The sequence below is a fragment of the Salvia splendens genome, chromosome 8, assembly GCF_004379255.2.
Source record: "Salvia splendens isolate huo1 chromosome 8, SspV2, whole genome shotgun sequence".
Taxonomy (NCBI): domain Eukaryota; kingdom Viridiplantae; phylum Streptophyta; class Magnoliopsida; order Lamiales; family Lamiaceae; genus Salvia; species Salvia splendens.
This window is the reverse complement of record NC_056039.1, coordinates 3,602,501-3,618,866: the sequence shown is the minus strand read 5'-3', so window position 1 is coordinate 3,618,866 and position 16,366 is coordinate 3,602,501. Positions and strand designations below refer to the sequence as shown.

At 35.6% G+C, this 16,366-nt stretch overlaps 1 protein-coding gene, 1 long non-coding RNA gene, 10 other non-coding genes and 1 pseudogene across 12 annotated transcripts; 3 read left to right on the top strand and 10 right to left on the bottom strand.

The window, feature by feature from the left end:
- The first annotated feature begins 1,172 nt into the window (after positions 1 to 1,172).
- On the top strand, positions 1,173 to 1,690 carry LOC121743598. Its single transcript, XM_042136925.1, has one exon. It carries the CDS (start codon positions 1,239 to 1,241, stop codon positions 1,560 to 1,562), a length of 324 nt encoding a protein of 107 aa, XP_041992859.1. The 5' UTR covers positions 1,173 to 1,238; the 3' UTR covers positions 1,563 to 1,690.
- An 888-nt stretch (positions 1,691 to 2,578) lies between these two features.
- Positions 2,579 to 4,860, top strand: LOC121744662 (annotated as a pseudogene).
- A 336-nt stretch (positions 4,861 to 5,196) lies between these two features.
- TRNAP-UGG lies at positions 5,197 to 5,268 on the bottom strand. The gene has a single exon. It is a non-coding gene; the product is annotated as a tRNA-Pro (tRNA).
- A 1,106-nt stretch (positions 5,269 to 6,374) lies between these two features.
- TRNAP-CGG lies at positions 6,375 to 6,446 on the bottom strand. The gene has a single exon. It is a non-coding gene; the product is annotated as a tRNA-Pro (tRNA).
- Positions 6,447 to 9,297: 2,851 nt separating this feature from the next.
- Positions 9,298 to 9,369, bottom strand: TRNAP-AGG. The gene has a single exon. It is a non-coding gene; the product is annotated as a tRNA-Pro (tRNA).
- A 190-nt stretch (positions 9,370 to 9,559) lies between these two features.
- On the top strand, positions 9,560 to 15,948 carry LOC121744324. Its single transcript, XR_006038549.1, has 4 exons — positions 9,560 to 9,750; positions 10,000 to 10,057; positions 15,532 to 15,640; positions 15,718 to 15,948. It is a non-coding gene; the product is annotated as an uncharacterized LOC121744324 (long non-coding RNA).
- TRNAP-UGG lies at positions 10,291 to 10,362 on the bottom strand. Its single transcript has one exon. It is a non-coding gene; the product is annotated as a tRNA-Pro (tRNA).
- Positions 10,693 to 10,764, bottom strand: TRNAP-UGG. The gene has a single exon. It is a non-coding gene; the product is annotated as a tRNA-Pro (tRNA).
- Positions 12,325 to 12,396, bottom strand: TRNAP-CGG. The gene has a single exon. It is a non-coding gene; the product is annotated as a tRNA-Pro (tRNA).
- Positions 13,647 to 13,718, bottom strand: TRNAP-CGG. Its single transcript has one exon. It is a non-coding gene; the product is annotated as a tRNA-Pro (tRNA).
- TRNAP-CGG lies at positions 13,986 to 14,057 on the bottom strand. Its single transcript has one exon. It is a non-coding gene; the product is annotated as a tRNA-Pro (tRNA).
- Positions 14,407 to 14,478, bottom strand: TRNAP-UGG. The gene has a single exon. It is a non-coding gene; the product is annotated as a tRNA-Pro (tRNA).
- Positions 14,865 to 14,936, bottom strand: TRNAP-UGG. The gene has a single exon. It is a non-coding gene; the product is annotated as a tRNA-Pro (tRNA).
- Positions 15,949 to 16,366: the final 418 nt, after the last annotated feature.

Here is a 16,366-nt window from a genome sequence, read left to right as displayed (position 1 = left end):
GGTTTGAGACATTCGTTCAAATTAATGCTAGATAAGATTATTAATTATTCCACACTTTTGGGATTTTTTCTAGTTAGTTGAGTGATGTATGAATTTGTTTTGTGCTATTGGTATACTCCCTACATTATGGAGTATTGAATTGTAACTCTCTCCAAAATAACTATCAAATTAAATTGAAATTATTGATATTACAAGGGAAATAACTAAAACAATCATAGAGTTTGATCAAATTTTGGTATGTCTAAATAACATTAAAAAATGATCGATTAAATTATTACTTTAACGATTTTCTAAATTTTTCCATGAAATTGAATTTGGAAAAATTGAGCGTGACATGTACGTCTTTCGCTCCCGATTTACATATTTTAATAAGTCTGAAAACACGTTCAATTCACGCCCAATCCCGTTCTCTACCGAAAAGGGGCTGAAATCGCATCCCCGCATCACATTCGATTTTCTCCAAAATTGAAATCCATAGAAAAATTAAGAAAATAGTCAAAGTTAAGGTTTAATCGGTCATTTTTAAAGTCATAAAATAGACTTAGAGTTTAATCAAAGTTCGTAATTTTTTAGCTATTTACGCTATATTATTACTAAATAATTAAATACTTTATTATTATTAGAAGATCAAGAAAATATTTACTGATAGTACTTATTAAAGTATTAGAATATGTTCAAACATTGGTTAATTTTGGCATCGGATATATTCAACAAAAATATATTTGAGTGAACTTTATAATTTGTTCATAAAAAAAAATGATATTTGTACTATCTAGATAATTAAACTTGAAAATTTTCATAATTTAGGAATATAAACAATAAAATTCACTTCAAAAATATCCGAGTTTACAGTTTTGGCCATGACCTAGTGAAGGGTAGAAAAGTCATTTTATTACATTTTATATCTCACCTCGCATTATATCGTGCATCTATTTCTCTTTAAACTTATGAAAGTAATTCATTATTAAATAAAAATCTAATTTTTTGATATTCAAATATCTAAAAAGTGCAAATTAATTATATACATATGATAAGTATTTTTTAATCAATGGAATTAAGAATTTAAAGATTTATCACTGAAAAAGAGAATATAGGGGTTTGTCTGATAACCCGGTCCATGACTCCAATTGCAACCCGGTCTACAAAAAAAACAGTATATATGGAGATATACATTGATGCGCAGAAGAATCAGGCCAGAACCCTAATTTCATTGAGCAAATTTGGGCGCCGCCGAAGCAATGGGGAAATCGATCAGATCGAAGAGGGAGAAGAGGCTGAGGTCGATTAGGAGAGAGATGGTCGAGCCTATTTACGACAAGAAGGACGCCGCCAAGCTAGCCATCCAGGAGGCTGCCCTCGCCGCTCCCAAGCTTCCTGTTAAACCCACTCGCGCCGACGACGATGCCTCCGCCTCTTTCGCCGCCATGGAAGTCGAGACTCCTGCTGATGATAATCAGAGCTCCAAATTCCTCAAGCCTATTGGAAAGAAGCTCAAGAAGAAGATTAAGATTGCCAAGAAGAAGTTCCACGGCAAGGGAAAAATCAGAAGGAAAAACGTATAATTTTTTTGCTAGATTTCCCCCTTCTTTGAAGCTTTTTTTGTTTCTATCTATTAATGTTCCGATACTTATTTTGTTCAATTGATATGAGGCATTGTGATAGAATCTACTCATTGGAATATGCTTCATCATCACTCGTCTATTTTCTAGCCATATGAATACTAAATCGGTCCAATGTGAAGAGCTATAATGAATTGATTGGTCTGTTGCATCAGTTAATCAAATTGAGGTAAAAGCTCGATGCGTTACAACTCGAATCTAAATCCGTGGTGGCTGTAATTCCGTTGTTACCGAGTGAGAGTTGAGGGAGATATGCGGTGACTCTTGATCTTGAGGAAGGAGAGCAGTTACTCGTCCATTTTTTTCTGTTCATTCGTTAAATTTTAGAGAGAAAATTGAGACGAAATACAGGGTGTTACATGTTTGGTGGTTAAAAAGGTGAAGAAGTTAAAAATAGATAAAAATGTTTGTAACTAGAATAGATTATGTGAGTACAATTTAATCTTAACCAATTAGTTCAAGTTTAATAAAGTTAAAAACGGTGAAAACCAAGATCCATTCCGATTGTAACACCATTGGCCGAGAGGCAAATGCGAACAGAATAAATGAGTGAAATGTACTAACACTCATTCATTAAAATTAGTAAAAAGTAAAAAGAGATAACTAATGGCAAATATCTTAACATGATAATATTAGATATTTAGATCTATAATAGAATTTGAATAGAATAAGTTAGTGAAATATAACATTCATTAAAAAAGTAGTAAAAATAAAAATAGATAATTAATGGTAAATATCTCAACATGACAAAATTAGACCATTGACAAAAATCTTGACCAAATTTATATTCTTTGCACCAAGAATTTGATTCTTTGCGTATGGAAAATATTAAACTAATTAACCAAATGGTTTACATTGTGTAATATACAATTATTGACAATATTAGAGGAACATTAATTATCCCTATATAAACAGTATGTACATGGGCATTACCAATGACCATTCGATCAACTTCAACAATGGCAAATCATTTAAACCTTTGTTTCTTCTCCATATTTACCCTGATTCAGGCCATTGGTAAAACTCATCTAACTCTATCTTCTTCTTTTGTAGTGGAATTTCATATCATTGAAAAACACAAAATTAAACTAATTCCAAGTTCATGCAGGTAGTCTTCAAGTCTATGCTGTTATGCCTTATGACCACAGTTACACACATGAGGCAAGTCTTTTATAAATTATACGTGTGTGTGTGTGTGTGTGACATAGAAAACAATTTAAATGGTTAAAAAAATATGATTTCTTTATATTTTCATTGTTTGGAGAAGCCTCTGAGCCCTCATTACAATGGAGGAATAGTGGTGAATCTGTAATTCAACGAGGGATTGAAAGGATGGACGTCGTTTGGTTATGCGAAAATAAGGCATGAAGAAGCCAACGATGGCAACAAATATATTGCTGCCACTGCTAGAAACCTGCCCCACCATAGTGTTTCCCAACACTTTGATTTTGACAAGGATAAGCTTTACACATTTTCTGGTAATTTTGATTAATTGATTTTTAAATATGTTTACTTGTTGAGTTGTAATGAAAGTGATTAAAATGGTTGAAATATTTTTTGAAGCGTGGCTGCAAGCAAGCAATGGCAGCGCAGATGTAGAAGCAGTTTTCAAGATAGCCACCGGCTCGATAACCGCGGGCTGGGTCTCTGCAAAAGAGGGCTGCTGGTCCATGCTCAAGGGTGGCTTGGTTGTTGATGTTTCTGTCTCAGCCCAACTCTATTTTCAGGTTTATTCATTTTCTTTTTTTCTTTATTTTTGTGGAAACAATATATATTTTGAACATGTAATTAGGGCTTCATTGCTGACTTAATAAATGTAATGTTTAGTTGGATTGATTGTGAAACTTTTTTTTACTCCAGTGCAACAATTCGGCTATAGATATTAGAGTAGACAGCGTGTCATTGCAGCCATTTACTCATGAAGAATGGAAATCACACCAAGACATGAACATTCAAAAGGTTTGAAGTTTTGAATTGAGTTTTAATTCCATATTCTTCTTTCACATGTATATTACAGACTCTGCATGTGTTTTAAGAAATGTGTAAGAAAATGTAAATGTAATATGAAAATCATTTTTATAGTATATCTTAGGATGTATCAATATTTACTGTTGGATCCACTTATCCAAAATATAAAAGAAAAATTGTAAATGAGAGTTTTGAATGCAGACAAACCGAAATAGAAAAATAAAGCCACAATATTGTCTCTTTTTAATACTCCTATTTTGATATGTCCATCATTCTATGTTAAATTAGAGACTTATTTATAACTTTTGTACGCGCGGAAGACAAAGGTGAAGTTCCAGGCGGTGGACCAACACAACCGTCCCATCCAAAACGCCACCGTCTCAATCAATCTCCGCCAATCCAACTTCCCGCTCGGCTGCGCCATCAACCAAAACATCCTCGGAAACACGGCGTACCAGAATTGGTTCACGTCCCGGTTCCGCTACACAGTCTTCGAGAACGAGCTCAAATGGTACTCCAACGAGCGCACCCGCGGCGCCGAAGACTACACCGTCTCGGACGCCCTCATGCAGCATCTCCGTCCGGGGCCACAACATCTTCTGGGATAACCCCTCCCGCCAGCCCTCCTGGGTCCCCAACCTCTCCGCCAACGACCTTCGCGCCGCCGCATCGACTCCGTGACGCGGCGCTACAGAGGGCAGCTGATCCACTGGGACGTGATGAACGAGAATCTCCACTTCAACTTCTTCGAGAGCAAGCTCGGCCAGGGCGCCTCCCTCAGTTACTATCTCCAGGCGCAGAGGGACGACCCCACCGCGATGCCGTTCTTCAACGACTACAACACCGTCGAGGAGAGCAGCGACGCCTCCTCCTCGCCGCGGAGATATTTGGATAAGCTTAACGGAATCTGGAAGGGAGGGTTTCGTGGCAACATAGGCATTGGAGTGCAGGGGCATTTCAGATTTGCGAATTTGCCGTACATGAGGTCGGCCATCGATATCCTGGCGACTGCGAAGGTTCCGATTTGGGTGACGGAGCTGGACGTGGGGCCCGGGCAGAATCAGGCGAGGGATTTGGAGTCGATAATGAGGGAGCTGCATTCGCATTGGGGGGTGAAGGGGATCATGCTGTGGTCGGCGTGGGGCCGAAGGGGTGCTACCGGATGTGCTTGACGGATAATAATTTTAGGAATTTGGCGACCGGTGACGTGGTGGATAGGTTCATGAGCCATCAGTTTGGTGCCGGAGCAAGCGTCACCTGTTTTTCGGTTTAACATTAGTGTGTGACTGTGTTTATATATACACATAAAACATTATACTACAGGTTAGGGGAAGTATGGATAAACTTGCCAATGATAATACTCTATTAGATATATTTGACTGTGAACATGATTATGAATTGTGTAAAACTGCTTTGATGGTTTAGTTTCTTTAGTTTTTTAAACACCATGTTATTAATCAGTACAGTCCTAAAAACACCATATACTACAAGATAAGAATTGAACAACAAATAAACAGTCCATGTTTTTTATCATATTCAATACATGAACATATACATGAGAATTTAATTACAGACAGAAAATGAAAATTAAAAAATAAAAAAATTAAATGGGGCATTCCGAGAATCGAACTCGGGACCTCTCGCACCCAAAGCGAGAATCATACCACTAGACCAAATGCCCACTCATGTTCAAGGTCGTAAGTTGTTAGAATTGGATATGTATGATCTTATGCCAGAACAATTATTGGTTTCCATTGTTATGGCATGTAGAGAGTGAGCCCCAATGTACGCTTTGAAGATGCACTATGTATATATAAGCTCATTCGTAGAGTGCAAAAATTGGGAATTACAAGGTTTAGTCAGCAATGTGATATATGGTGGAGTACTTCTTAGTCCTGGCCATATGCAGCATTATCATGACAATTTGTCCTTTGCAGTGATGTTGGATCTCACGGCTGCTTCTTAATTAGGTGTGCTGACTTTGTTCTAGTATAACGTAATTAGTTTTATGCATTTCCATTCGATTCTTAACTTCATTATACACTATATTTGTCCTTGCTACTACTTCCTGTATCTTGATGCATTGGATACTGCCGACTACTTTCCTAATCTTTAATCCAAATTTGGTTTATTTTATGCTAACATAATCTTTTGTTCAACTCTCATTTGAAACTCTTGACAGTGCAGCACCAATTCCAGAATCTATACCACTAAATAATTCAACCTTCTATTTTGGGGTGGGGTGATCTTTTTTCAATTGATTGACTCTTGACTAGATTGTAACCCATGTGTTTTTCTTGTATCAACAATCAAGTTTATGAGGAGATCATCTGAACATGGGAAAGACTATGTAAATAAGTACTCACTCTCCGTCCCTAAAAAGTATGAACATTTGGTTTGACATGAGTTTTAATTCATAATTGGTAAAGTAAGAAAGAGAAGGAAGGAAAAAAGTTTTAAAAGTATTGTCAGTAGAAAATGAGTCGCATCTCATTAGAGAGAAATTCATTTTCAAAACTAGAGAGTTCATACTTTTCAGTTTTGGAGAAAGTATTAGAATTGACATTCAAAGGATTTAAAATTAGTTTCAGATTTGCATGAAAATTGTAAGAGAAAAAAAATCCAAATATATAAAACACAATAATATAAAATGACCCAAGTATTAGAATTGACATTCAAAGTATTTAAAATTAGTTTCAGATTTGCATGAAAACAGTAGAGAGAAAAAATCCAAATATATAAAACACAATAATATAAAATGACCCCAAAATATGAAAGGGCTATATGGGGGCATTCCGAGAATCGAACTCGGGACCTCTCGCACCCGAAGCGAGAATCATACCACTAGACCAAATGCCCACGTTATTATAGCTGGAATGTAAATCAATGTTGACGTGTTTCCCTTCATGATGTTAGTGCACATATCCTGCCGTTATCATTTGATGAAAATTGAGAAATATATAGAAAATACACCCTTTTTAATTTATTACTACAATATCTTTCTTCCACCTTACTAATTTAGTACCTTGCGTATTTAATTTTTTGTTAAATTTGTCTTAGTTGAAAATGTATCCCATCAATTTAGAAACCGAGTAATAGCCACACTCTCCTACTCACTGATACGTTCGGATTTTACACGGTTTTAAGCCCATCTTTTGGTCGGGTTTTAATGTCAAAGTTGTATTACATGTCAATTATTTGCATATTTTATCTATTTTGGTATTTTGACATGTTTTGTGAAAAATGTGCATATTTGAACCTAAAAAGAGAGTCAAAATGCGAAGTTGGAAATTTGGAGCTCTTTTGCATGTCCAGCGGTCGGCTGCAACACAGCCGGCGACCGCTGACGCCCAACGACCGCTAAGCCAGTAGCGGCCCACTCCGGGAAAGTTGTGCATAAAGTCAAGACACGCCCAGCGACCGCTACCGAGAGTCCAAAGAGTTAAGGGATGATGGCTAGCGACCCGCCAACCAGGAGTCAGAAGCCTAGGACCAACCCACAACGACCGCTGGCCAAGGTGCCGCGGCCCGCTGGGAAAAAGCGGCGAGCAGAATTTGCCCTACTTTCTCTCCAAGATTTACCATATTTTGCAACTCTTTTCCTTATATGATGAGAGACGTTTTTTCCCCTATAAATAGCCCCAAAGTTTCATCAAAAATAGATCTTCTCTTTGCCAAATATTTCCAGAGCTTAAAAGTTATTGTGCTTCATTGTGCAAGGAGTTAAAGAAGGATTCAAGATCATCAAGGCTACAAGGATTCAACCTTTGGATTTTATTGCTTTAGTTCTTATGTTTTCATTGTCTTCCATTCAGTCTATCTTTCTAACTTATTCTATCACGTGTAACTAAACTCATAGGATTGTAGGGATGTGTTAGTAACTTTTATTAGTTTATACAATTCCTATTTCTATTTAACATTCGTTTGTTCTTACATTGTTTTTTTCTTAAGTTAATGGATAATGCTTTACGCTTGAGTGACACATTCAGTGATGATTTAATATAACTTGCTACATAATCGTGAGAGGAGGTTCGCGAGTTAGATCCACTTAATAGACACTACAATTAGATTCCTTTAAAACGACACTGTTAATTGAGAGTGAAGACTTTTCAAGGGTCTTAGGAGCTTTTAGGAGTTACGTATTTAGGATTGACAACCCTAATGTTTGTAATCAACGTTTGCATCGCATGAGCATAACCTAGGTGACTCGTTTTATCAAAGTAAGAACTGTACTAGGGTGTTGTAGTTGAAATTTGTATAACCAAAACTGTGAACGCACATCCCTGGAATTCCCTTATCTCTATACTTTTATCTCCGTGTTTAGTTGCAATTAGTTGTTTCTTTGCTTTCAATAGTTCTTTGTTTTCAAAAATCTCTAAAACTTTCGGTTTTCCAAATAGTAATTGAGTTTTAGTAGAGGATAGGCAGTCTGTGTTTGTTTTCCCTGTGATCGATACTCGGTACTAACCTTTAGCTATACTATTCGTACTATGTATACTCGCAGATATTTATAGTGCTAATAAAAAGTGCATCACCCACCCATCCCCTCTTGTAGATTGCCTATTCACACCCTCTATTCTTTCTCTTTCATCCATGTACTCTCTTAGCGATAGCCCCCTCCTTATCATGACTATCACGACCAGGGATGGATCTAATGTGCAAGTAGGAGGGGCAAATGCCCTTCCTCAAAATTTCATATCTATGTATAAAATCTATTGTAGAAAAAAATTAATATTAGTTTCTTCTTTAAATGCCCCTCCTCAAATACTTCAAATATCCTCACGTGTATTTTTACCCCTTCAATGATTATTTTCTGGATCCGTCCCTGATCACGACGACAACCTTTTCCTCTAGGTGGTAGTGGTGCGATAGCCCCCTCCTTATCATGACTATCACGACGACAATCTTTTCCTCTAGGTGGTAGTGGTGCGTCTTTGGGTATCCCATATTCTTTTGAATGTTGGAGGTCGTCAGTATTCTTCTTGCCATTTCGTATCCACAAACCAAACGAGCACCAAAGGCTTACAATATTTGTTCTTTTGAATAATTAGAAGTTGCAACTTTCACTAGAGCAAGTTCAGAGCCTTTGTCTTAGCGGCAAGGAACTTAGATATTATTGTATGAGGTGACGAGTTTGAGCCCTCTTGACATTAGTTGTAATTTCCTCATTTACATATAAGTTTATTTTTGTATTTTCCTCTTTCATTAAGGATTTTTTTTAATAAAAAAAAACTTTCACTAGAGCAATATAGTACTTTGAAAACTGGCAAATAGAGTAAATTTTTATATTGAAATATAGAGACGGTAGAATAAAATGAATCAACATGGAAGCCGACTTGAGAGACTGGAGTGAAGGTTGGAACTTGGAACGGTATGTAATGGAGAACATGTGAATACAATCTGAAAATTATTTTAAGTTGAAATAAAAGCAAATCAAGTTCCAAATATTGTCATATTAAATTTACCAAATAACATAAAAATAAAAATGATATATTTCACAACCTACCGAATGTCTATAATAGATATTTATCAAATTTAATTAAGATAATTTATACGAGTGGTGATTTATTTAGTAATATTTAAAGAAAAACATTTATAAACTATTTATCAAATTTAATTAATATGATTTATACAGCAACATTTTACCAACCTACCAAAATTTCAAAAATTTATGGTTCTTCTAAAGAAGGCTCAATAACACGAAAAAAGTGGGGCATTCCGAGAATTGAACTCGGGACCTCTCGCACCCTAAGCGAGAATCATACCACTAGACCAAATGCCCAGTTGATGTTGACTTCTCCCTATGCTCAAATATATTTAAAAGAAATATTTACTCGAATCATGTGAAAATAGCAAAATTACTGAAATTTGGTGCTTTAAATTAGTCCCTTTATATATGCGAGAGTAAATACGGAGTACTCGAATATAATTAACTAAATACTCAAAAATTAAATGCAAACAAACTTCCGTTATTAATTTAATTAAAGATATTGAATTTACAACGTTGCTATCCAGCTCCCCACTCTACTTTTAACTTCCACTGTAAAGCCCTATTGCCCGAACCTTCCAACCGCTGCTCTACCGCCCGCCGCCGCCGCCGAGAACCGTTTTCCTTCTCTAACCCCAACCAAAACTATCGGGCCGTTGCAAGTTTCTCCGAGAGGTAAGATTTCGGCACAGTAGTTTCTAATTAGTCGCAATTCATAATACAGCTAATTTTGGCATGTAGTTGGTTTGAAAATTTCATTTAATTAAATAATTCGCTGCTGTTGCTGGTTTGAATTTTTTTCATTTGATTAAATACTTCGCTGCTGTTGCTGGTTTGAAATTTTCCTTTGAATTAATTAATTAACAGTAGCTGTTTCTGTACTTTATTATTTTATTATAACTGTTCAGGACCATTACTGTGCAGGAGGATACTGCTAGATCAATCAATTTACTATTCCCGGTCATAGATTCTTATAAATGAGGTAAATCACCCGTTTAATTGGAACATGGCTTTGCGCCTCTTTCCTTCCAATATTTTTTTCATTGAATTTGATATGGAGGTGAAGATGCGGATTTGTTATTTACTTACTGTTTCTTTTTAATAGACTTGAATGAATGACAGTAGGTAAATGGGTAGCCAAAGAGGATAAAATGTAAAAAACCGAAAAAAAGATGTTCATCTATGAATGGAAGACATTCAACTATAAAATTGATAGGGGCATTCCGAGAATCGAACTCGGGACCTCTCGCACCCAAAGCGAGAATCATACCACTAGACCAAATGCCCTGTCGTTATATACCTTCATATTTCGGATTCTACATAGTGAATAACACTTTGAGATTTGATTTTTTTAACTAGGAACTTTTTGTGCTTTGTCACCCTTTCTTATCTGTACTCTTTGATAGACCTCAAGGAGTGGCAGTGGATCAGGTAGGTTTCTTTGATAGGAAACTCAGGAAAGAAAATATTATTATTGTATAATTAGCGTCAGTACATCTAGGAGAGATGTGCATCCAATCTCTCATCTTTCAGATCCAATATGTCTTCCACAGTGTCAAATTAATAAAGAAATATGGGTAAAAGCCAATAAAAACAACTATTTACTTGTTTAAAAAAGGGGCATTCCGAGAATTGAACTCGGGACCTCTCGCACCCAAAGCGAGAATCATACAACTAGACCAAATGCCCTGTTATGAACTGGCCTAAGCTTGAGTTTCTTTTTAGTTATTGCTCTTGCTTCTCCTAACATTTTCTTGTGATACTCTAGCAGTTATAGCAGTTATGCAATCATCTTCTAGGAATGATCCCAATCTGTATTGTAGTAATCTATGATGAGGCTGAAGTTTGAGATTTATGGAAGCACTCCCTATTACAATTACTCAAACAAGAAAAGGACTTACTTAAATTCATAGTGGGACATAAAAAAAAATTACATGTGAGTGTAGTTGCATTAAAAGGGGCATTCCGAGAATTGAACTCGGGACCTCTCGCACCCAAAGCGAGAATCATACCAATAGACCAAATGTCCTATCGTTGTCTGTCTCCTTAAATTGGATTCTACATAGTGAATAAAAGTGAGGTTTGATCTGTAGATGACAATTTGACCTAGCTAGGATTATTTTAGCTAGTTTTTTGTTTTGTGCTTTGACACCCTTCCCTATCTATACTATTTGATAAACATCAAGGAGTGGCAGTTGATTTGGTAAAGCGTCTAGTGAATGAGAATGACAACCGTATGCAATTTGACCAATGCTCCATTGCTTCTTCAGATCACTTTTTGCTTGATCGTCCATGAAACTGGCCTGAACCCACCTCTTTTCTGTAGTATTTGGACTGGTTTATTCAGACATTATATATATATGAGCATTTAGGATCTTGCTAAAAACATGTGCTTCTATACTGCTCAAGAGACCTTCCTTATATTTCTCTTTAGGTTCTGCCTCCTGCTCTACTTTATCAGAAAGTTTTCAGCATGTGGTGAAATCAATTTGGCATTGTTGATGGTCATATTCTGCTGTTCTAGAGTGCTTTTGCCTAACAAGTTCACCTCAAAATAATCTACGAAAATATCTGATTTGCTTTCTTTGTCATGGTAGATTGTATGCCTGTTCTTCCAGCTGTTATTTAGACTGCTATGTGTTATCAGTTCCTGTTCTACATGAAACAGTTGACCGTTTCATGTTTCAGCATATCTGTTGCCCTCAAATTCAAATATAATAAAAATACATAAAATAAGGCATATATATTCATAATTAGAGCAGGGCATCTGGGGGTCGGCTAATGACCTCCCGGCTCTTGCACCACATAGAGCCATAACACTAGACCAAATGTCCAATTGTTTGCTTAAAACTCTTAAATCAAAAATTTTGACCTAGAAATCAGTCTTCCCAGAATATACCATGTTTATGGATCTCATGCTTTAACATCATTATTTTACAAACCTTGCCATATTGTTGAAAATGTCTTATTAATCTGATAGTTCAAAATGCCTGCCCTTTTCCTGTCGGCTTTATGATGCGCTGCTAAAATGCTTTAATTTTGTCCATTGTGGCTTGACTAATTAGGATTTGTGAGGCTTGTTTCATTGATAGGAAAGAAAAATAAATATCATAAGATGAGCAGAGATACATCTAGGGGAGATCTCCATCCAACCTCTCATCTGTCTGGTCCAATATGTCCTACACATTAATAAAAAAAATATAGTGGTTGAGGTAAAAGCTAATTAAAATTACTAGTACTTGTTTGAAAGGGGCATTCCGAGAATCGAACTCGGGACCTCTCGCACCCGAAGCGAGAATCATACCACTAGACCAAATGCCCCCAACTTGCTCTTCATGTTCTGCCTCTTAAATTCCAATCATTTCTGCTCATCATGATTTACATTTTTAAATCAACTCATCTTGGATGGTTGGTTAGTCATTGTTAGCAAAGTGTAGTTAGACCTCAAACAGAGAAACTTGTGGTAAATGGTGTAACTGATTAACAGAAGAAATGGTTTTAAAACAATAGGTATTCACATATCTGCTATCATATACAACTGGTTGGTAATACCATTATTAGACTGGAGACTTACTATTCCGTACTTTACTTAGTTTAACTAGCAAAAGATTATTGGTTGCAGTTATGCATAGCTTAGTTGACTTATTATACCATCCCATCCTCATTGTTAAATTTGTAGAAATAAAAAATATGTCATGTTGATCTCATTATTTGACTGGGGCATTCCGAGAATCGAACTCGGGACCTCTCGCACCCAAAGCGAGAATAATACCACTAGACCAATTGCCCTGACATTTACTAATGATCTTATTCAACCTCTTAAGCTCCTTTAGTTATCAGACTGGAATTTTGTTAAGATTCTTTTCTTTCAAAAACTTTGTTACCACATTTTGTTACGGTGTTCCTTTTGGCTTCATATTGCATGACTTATAATGCTTCCATCATTTTCCCATTAGCTGACAAATTTACTTGTGTAGTTTGATTCACCTCTCTTAGTTTGAATTTGTCCAGTATTAAATTTTCATATATTGCAGTTTAGGCATCTCCTATTTTTGGCGAAATTAAACTCACCTCTGTTGGAATTTGGCATGTATATGAATATATGCTACCTTCTTTAACACACTTCACAATAATATGTCTAATTTCAGTTTGCTTTCACTACAATTCTCAAATTTATGGCCATTTCCAGTTGCATATTTGAAGCTTATTATTGATATTTGTGAAATTGGAAACACCATGGTTGATTTCAAAAATGAAAAATTCTTGAGAATTCTCTTGGTTTTAAAATTTACTTTTGAAATATGAACTATAATGCAGTTATCGCTTCTTCCAACTTGCTTTTTTTTGTGTCTTTAGAAGCTATTGCTAATACCCCTTATTTTCTTGTATTTTCATTTTCTTTGGAAAAAATTGATCACAATTTATCTTGTAGTACTTATATTTGTTGTGGTTGGACATTTGAGTATGGAGAAGTTACCAATATATATTGAGCAACTGAATATAGGTAAATTGACAGTGAAAGGGGAAAAGTAATTAGATGAATTATTTGAAGGCAATGCACATAAAAAAAGGGGGCATTCCGAGAATCAAACTCGGGACCTCTCACACCCGAAGCGAGAATCATACCACTAGACCAAATGCCCTGATGTTATATGTCTTAGATATGTTACCCTATAGTGAATACTGAATAATGCTAGGGCTTTTATTATATGTAGTTGACCTAGTTGTGTTGCTGTTCAGGATTTGTTTCTTGTCAGGTAGGTTTCTTTGACAGGAAACGAAAAAATATTATTGTATAATTAGCAGAAGTACATCTAGGAGACTTGTGCATCTAGTCTGTCACATTAATAAAAAAAATAGAGTGATTGGGGTAAAAGCCAATAAATGTAATTATTTAATTGTTTAAAAAGGGGGCATTCCGAGAATCGAACTCGGGACCTCTCGCACCCGAAGCGAGAATCATACCACTAGACCAAATGCCCAATTCACTTCACACTCTTAAACTTTCTAATTATAATCTTTGCTGTTCCTCAGGATCTATTTATCTAAGTCATCTCCTCTTCATTGTTACAAAAATGTCGTTAGACTTCAAATAGTAAAAGGCTGGGGTAGTTGATTGATAAACAAAAATGGTTTAGACGTGATAGATATTCATTGACTATATCTGCCTTACATATACAAGTGGATGGTAATAGTATTATTAGACTGGACAGTTCGACTTTTATCGGTTGCAGTTATGCATTACATAGTTGACTTTTATATTATACCATCCTTACTGCTTAATGTGTAGAAAAAAAAAACAATATGTCATGATGGTCTCATTATTTGACAGGGGCATTCCGAGAATCGAACTCGGGACCTCTCGCACCCAAAGCGAGAATCATACCACTAGACCAAATGCCCTATTATACACTAATGCTCATATTCAACCTCTTTGACCTGGAAATGATCTGTCATCAGTAACATTCATCCTCGAGTTCCTTTAAAAATACCTATCATTTTAGCTGCCCTTGTTTTCATTTTAACAGCTATTTGTTCCTTCTGGCTTTATGGAGCTAGACATTGAGCTTCCATCACTTTTCCCCCAACTAACAAATTAACTTCTGGACTATCATACATTTTGCCATCCCCATTAACACACCTCAGATTAATGTCTAATTTCAGTTTTTTATTTCATTTTACTCTCCTCAAATTTTATTGCCATCCCATTCTCTTATGGCAACAATTTAGAGCCTACATGGTTGATATTTAAAATCGCAAAAGCCATGAGTTCTTTTGCATAAAAAGAGGGGGCATTCCGAGAATCGAACTCGGGACCTCTCGCACCCAAAGCGAGAATCATACCACTAGACCAAATGCCCTAACACATACCAATGTTCTTATTCAACCCCTTTGACTTAGAAATGATCCATCATCAGTTATATTCTTTCTTGAATGCTTTTGTTAGCCAGAGTACAATTTTATGGATATTTGTTTCTAATATTATAACTTGTGATTTTACATTCCCTCAAATTCAGTAACTTCTAGGTAAGCCTTCTTTTGGCTTTATGGTGCATGACTTTGAATGCTTCTATCATGTTTTTTTTCCAACGATTTACTATACTAGTTCTCTTTGTTGTCAATGGAGAATATAATGTATCTTGGAATTGAAATCTAAAATCACTACTGGCTATAATAGCTAATACTTCTATAGCCATCAGACCATGGAGTTATTGTCAGTTTCACCTCCATCGTTAAGCTGGTGTTCTCTGATTGATAAATTAGCAATTTGTATCACTTGGCTATGTATTGGATTGCCAAATGAAATTATTTCCTGGCTCTTGAATTGTTGATGATGCTACTTACATGGATATTCGTATCATAAATAAATGTGCAATATGGTTACAAGTTAATTGGCTGTGCAAATATGGTCTCACCGAATAAATTAGGAGTTGAGTCTTTTCCTTTTTCTCGCAGGTCTGCATAGATAAGCTTTGATCTCAGTAATAATACTAGCTGAAGTGCTGCCAACTATGTCATTCGTCGTGTATCGAGCCTATGTTTTAGAAATTATTACTGATAACTGGTAAATCTTGGTTGCATAGCTTGAATATTTTGTATATTCTCACATATTATATCTAGAATCACAACTTAATTTTTTAGGAACGTCCAAGAGTGGTTTATGCTCAGAGTTCATGGATGGGTGATACAAGGAATGCAGATGATCGGACCTTGACATGATTTTTTTTCCTAATTATGTTGTGTTCATAATTTTTTAATTTAAATGCCCATTTGTGAGTTGTATCTCAAGTGTATTCGTAGATCGTGCTTGATGTGGTAATAAACAACTGTCTATTCCGTCAATTATGATCTTCATGGATAATATCATTTGTACACTGCTTCTTCATCCAGTTATTTAATGAAAAAACGCAAAAGAAAAAAAGAAAAGAAAAGAAAAGATGTACTACTATTTTATACTATGTTCCACAAGAACAATCAGAATTTAGAAAGTCAGCATAAATATTTTTCTTTATTCTGTTCCAAGAAGTGAATAATTTATTCTGACTTAGATTGATTAGCAAATCACCATTTAAATTTAGAATAAAGATAGATGAGCATATACGTACTCTTGAATCTTCGATTTTTACGAAGGAAGGAAGAAAGAAAATAGTAAGATAAAAACAAGAAAGATATTCAAAGAAATTAATACAACTATGTTCTGAAATTTTAAATCGAAATTATTGGTTTTATCATTGATTATACTAGTAGTATTATTTTTCTTACTAAATTTCTCTTATTATATTTTAAAATA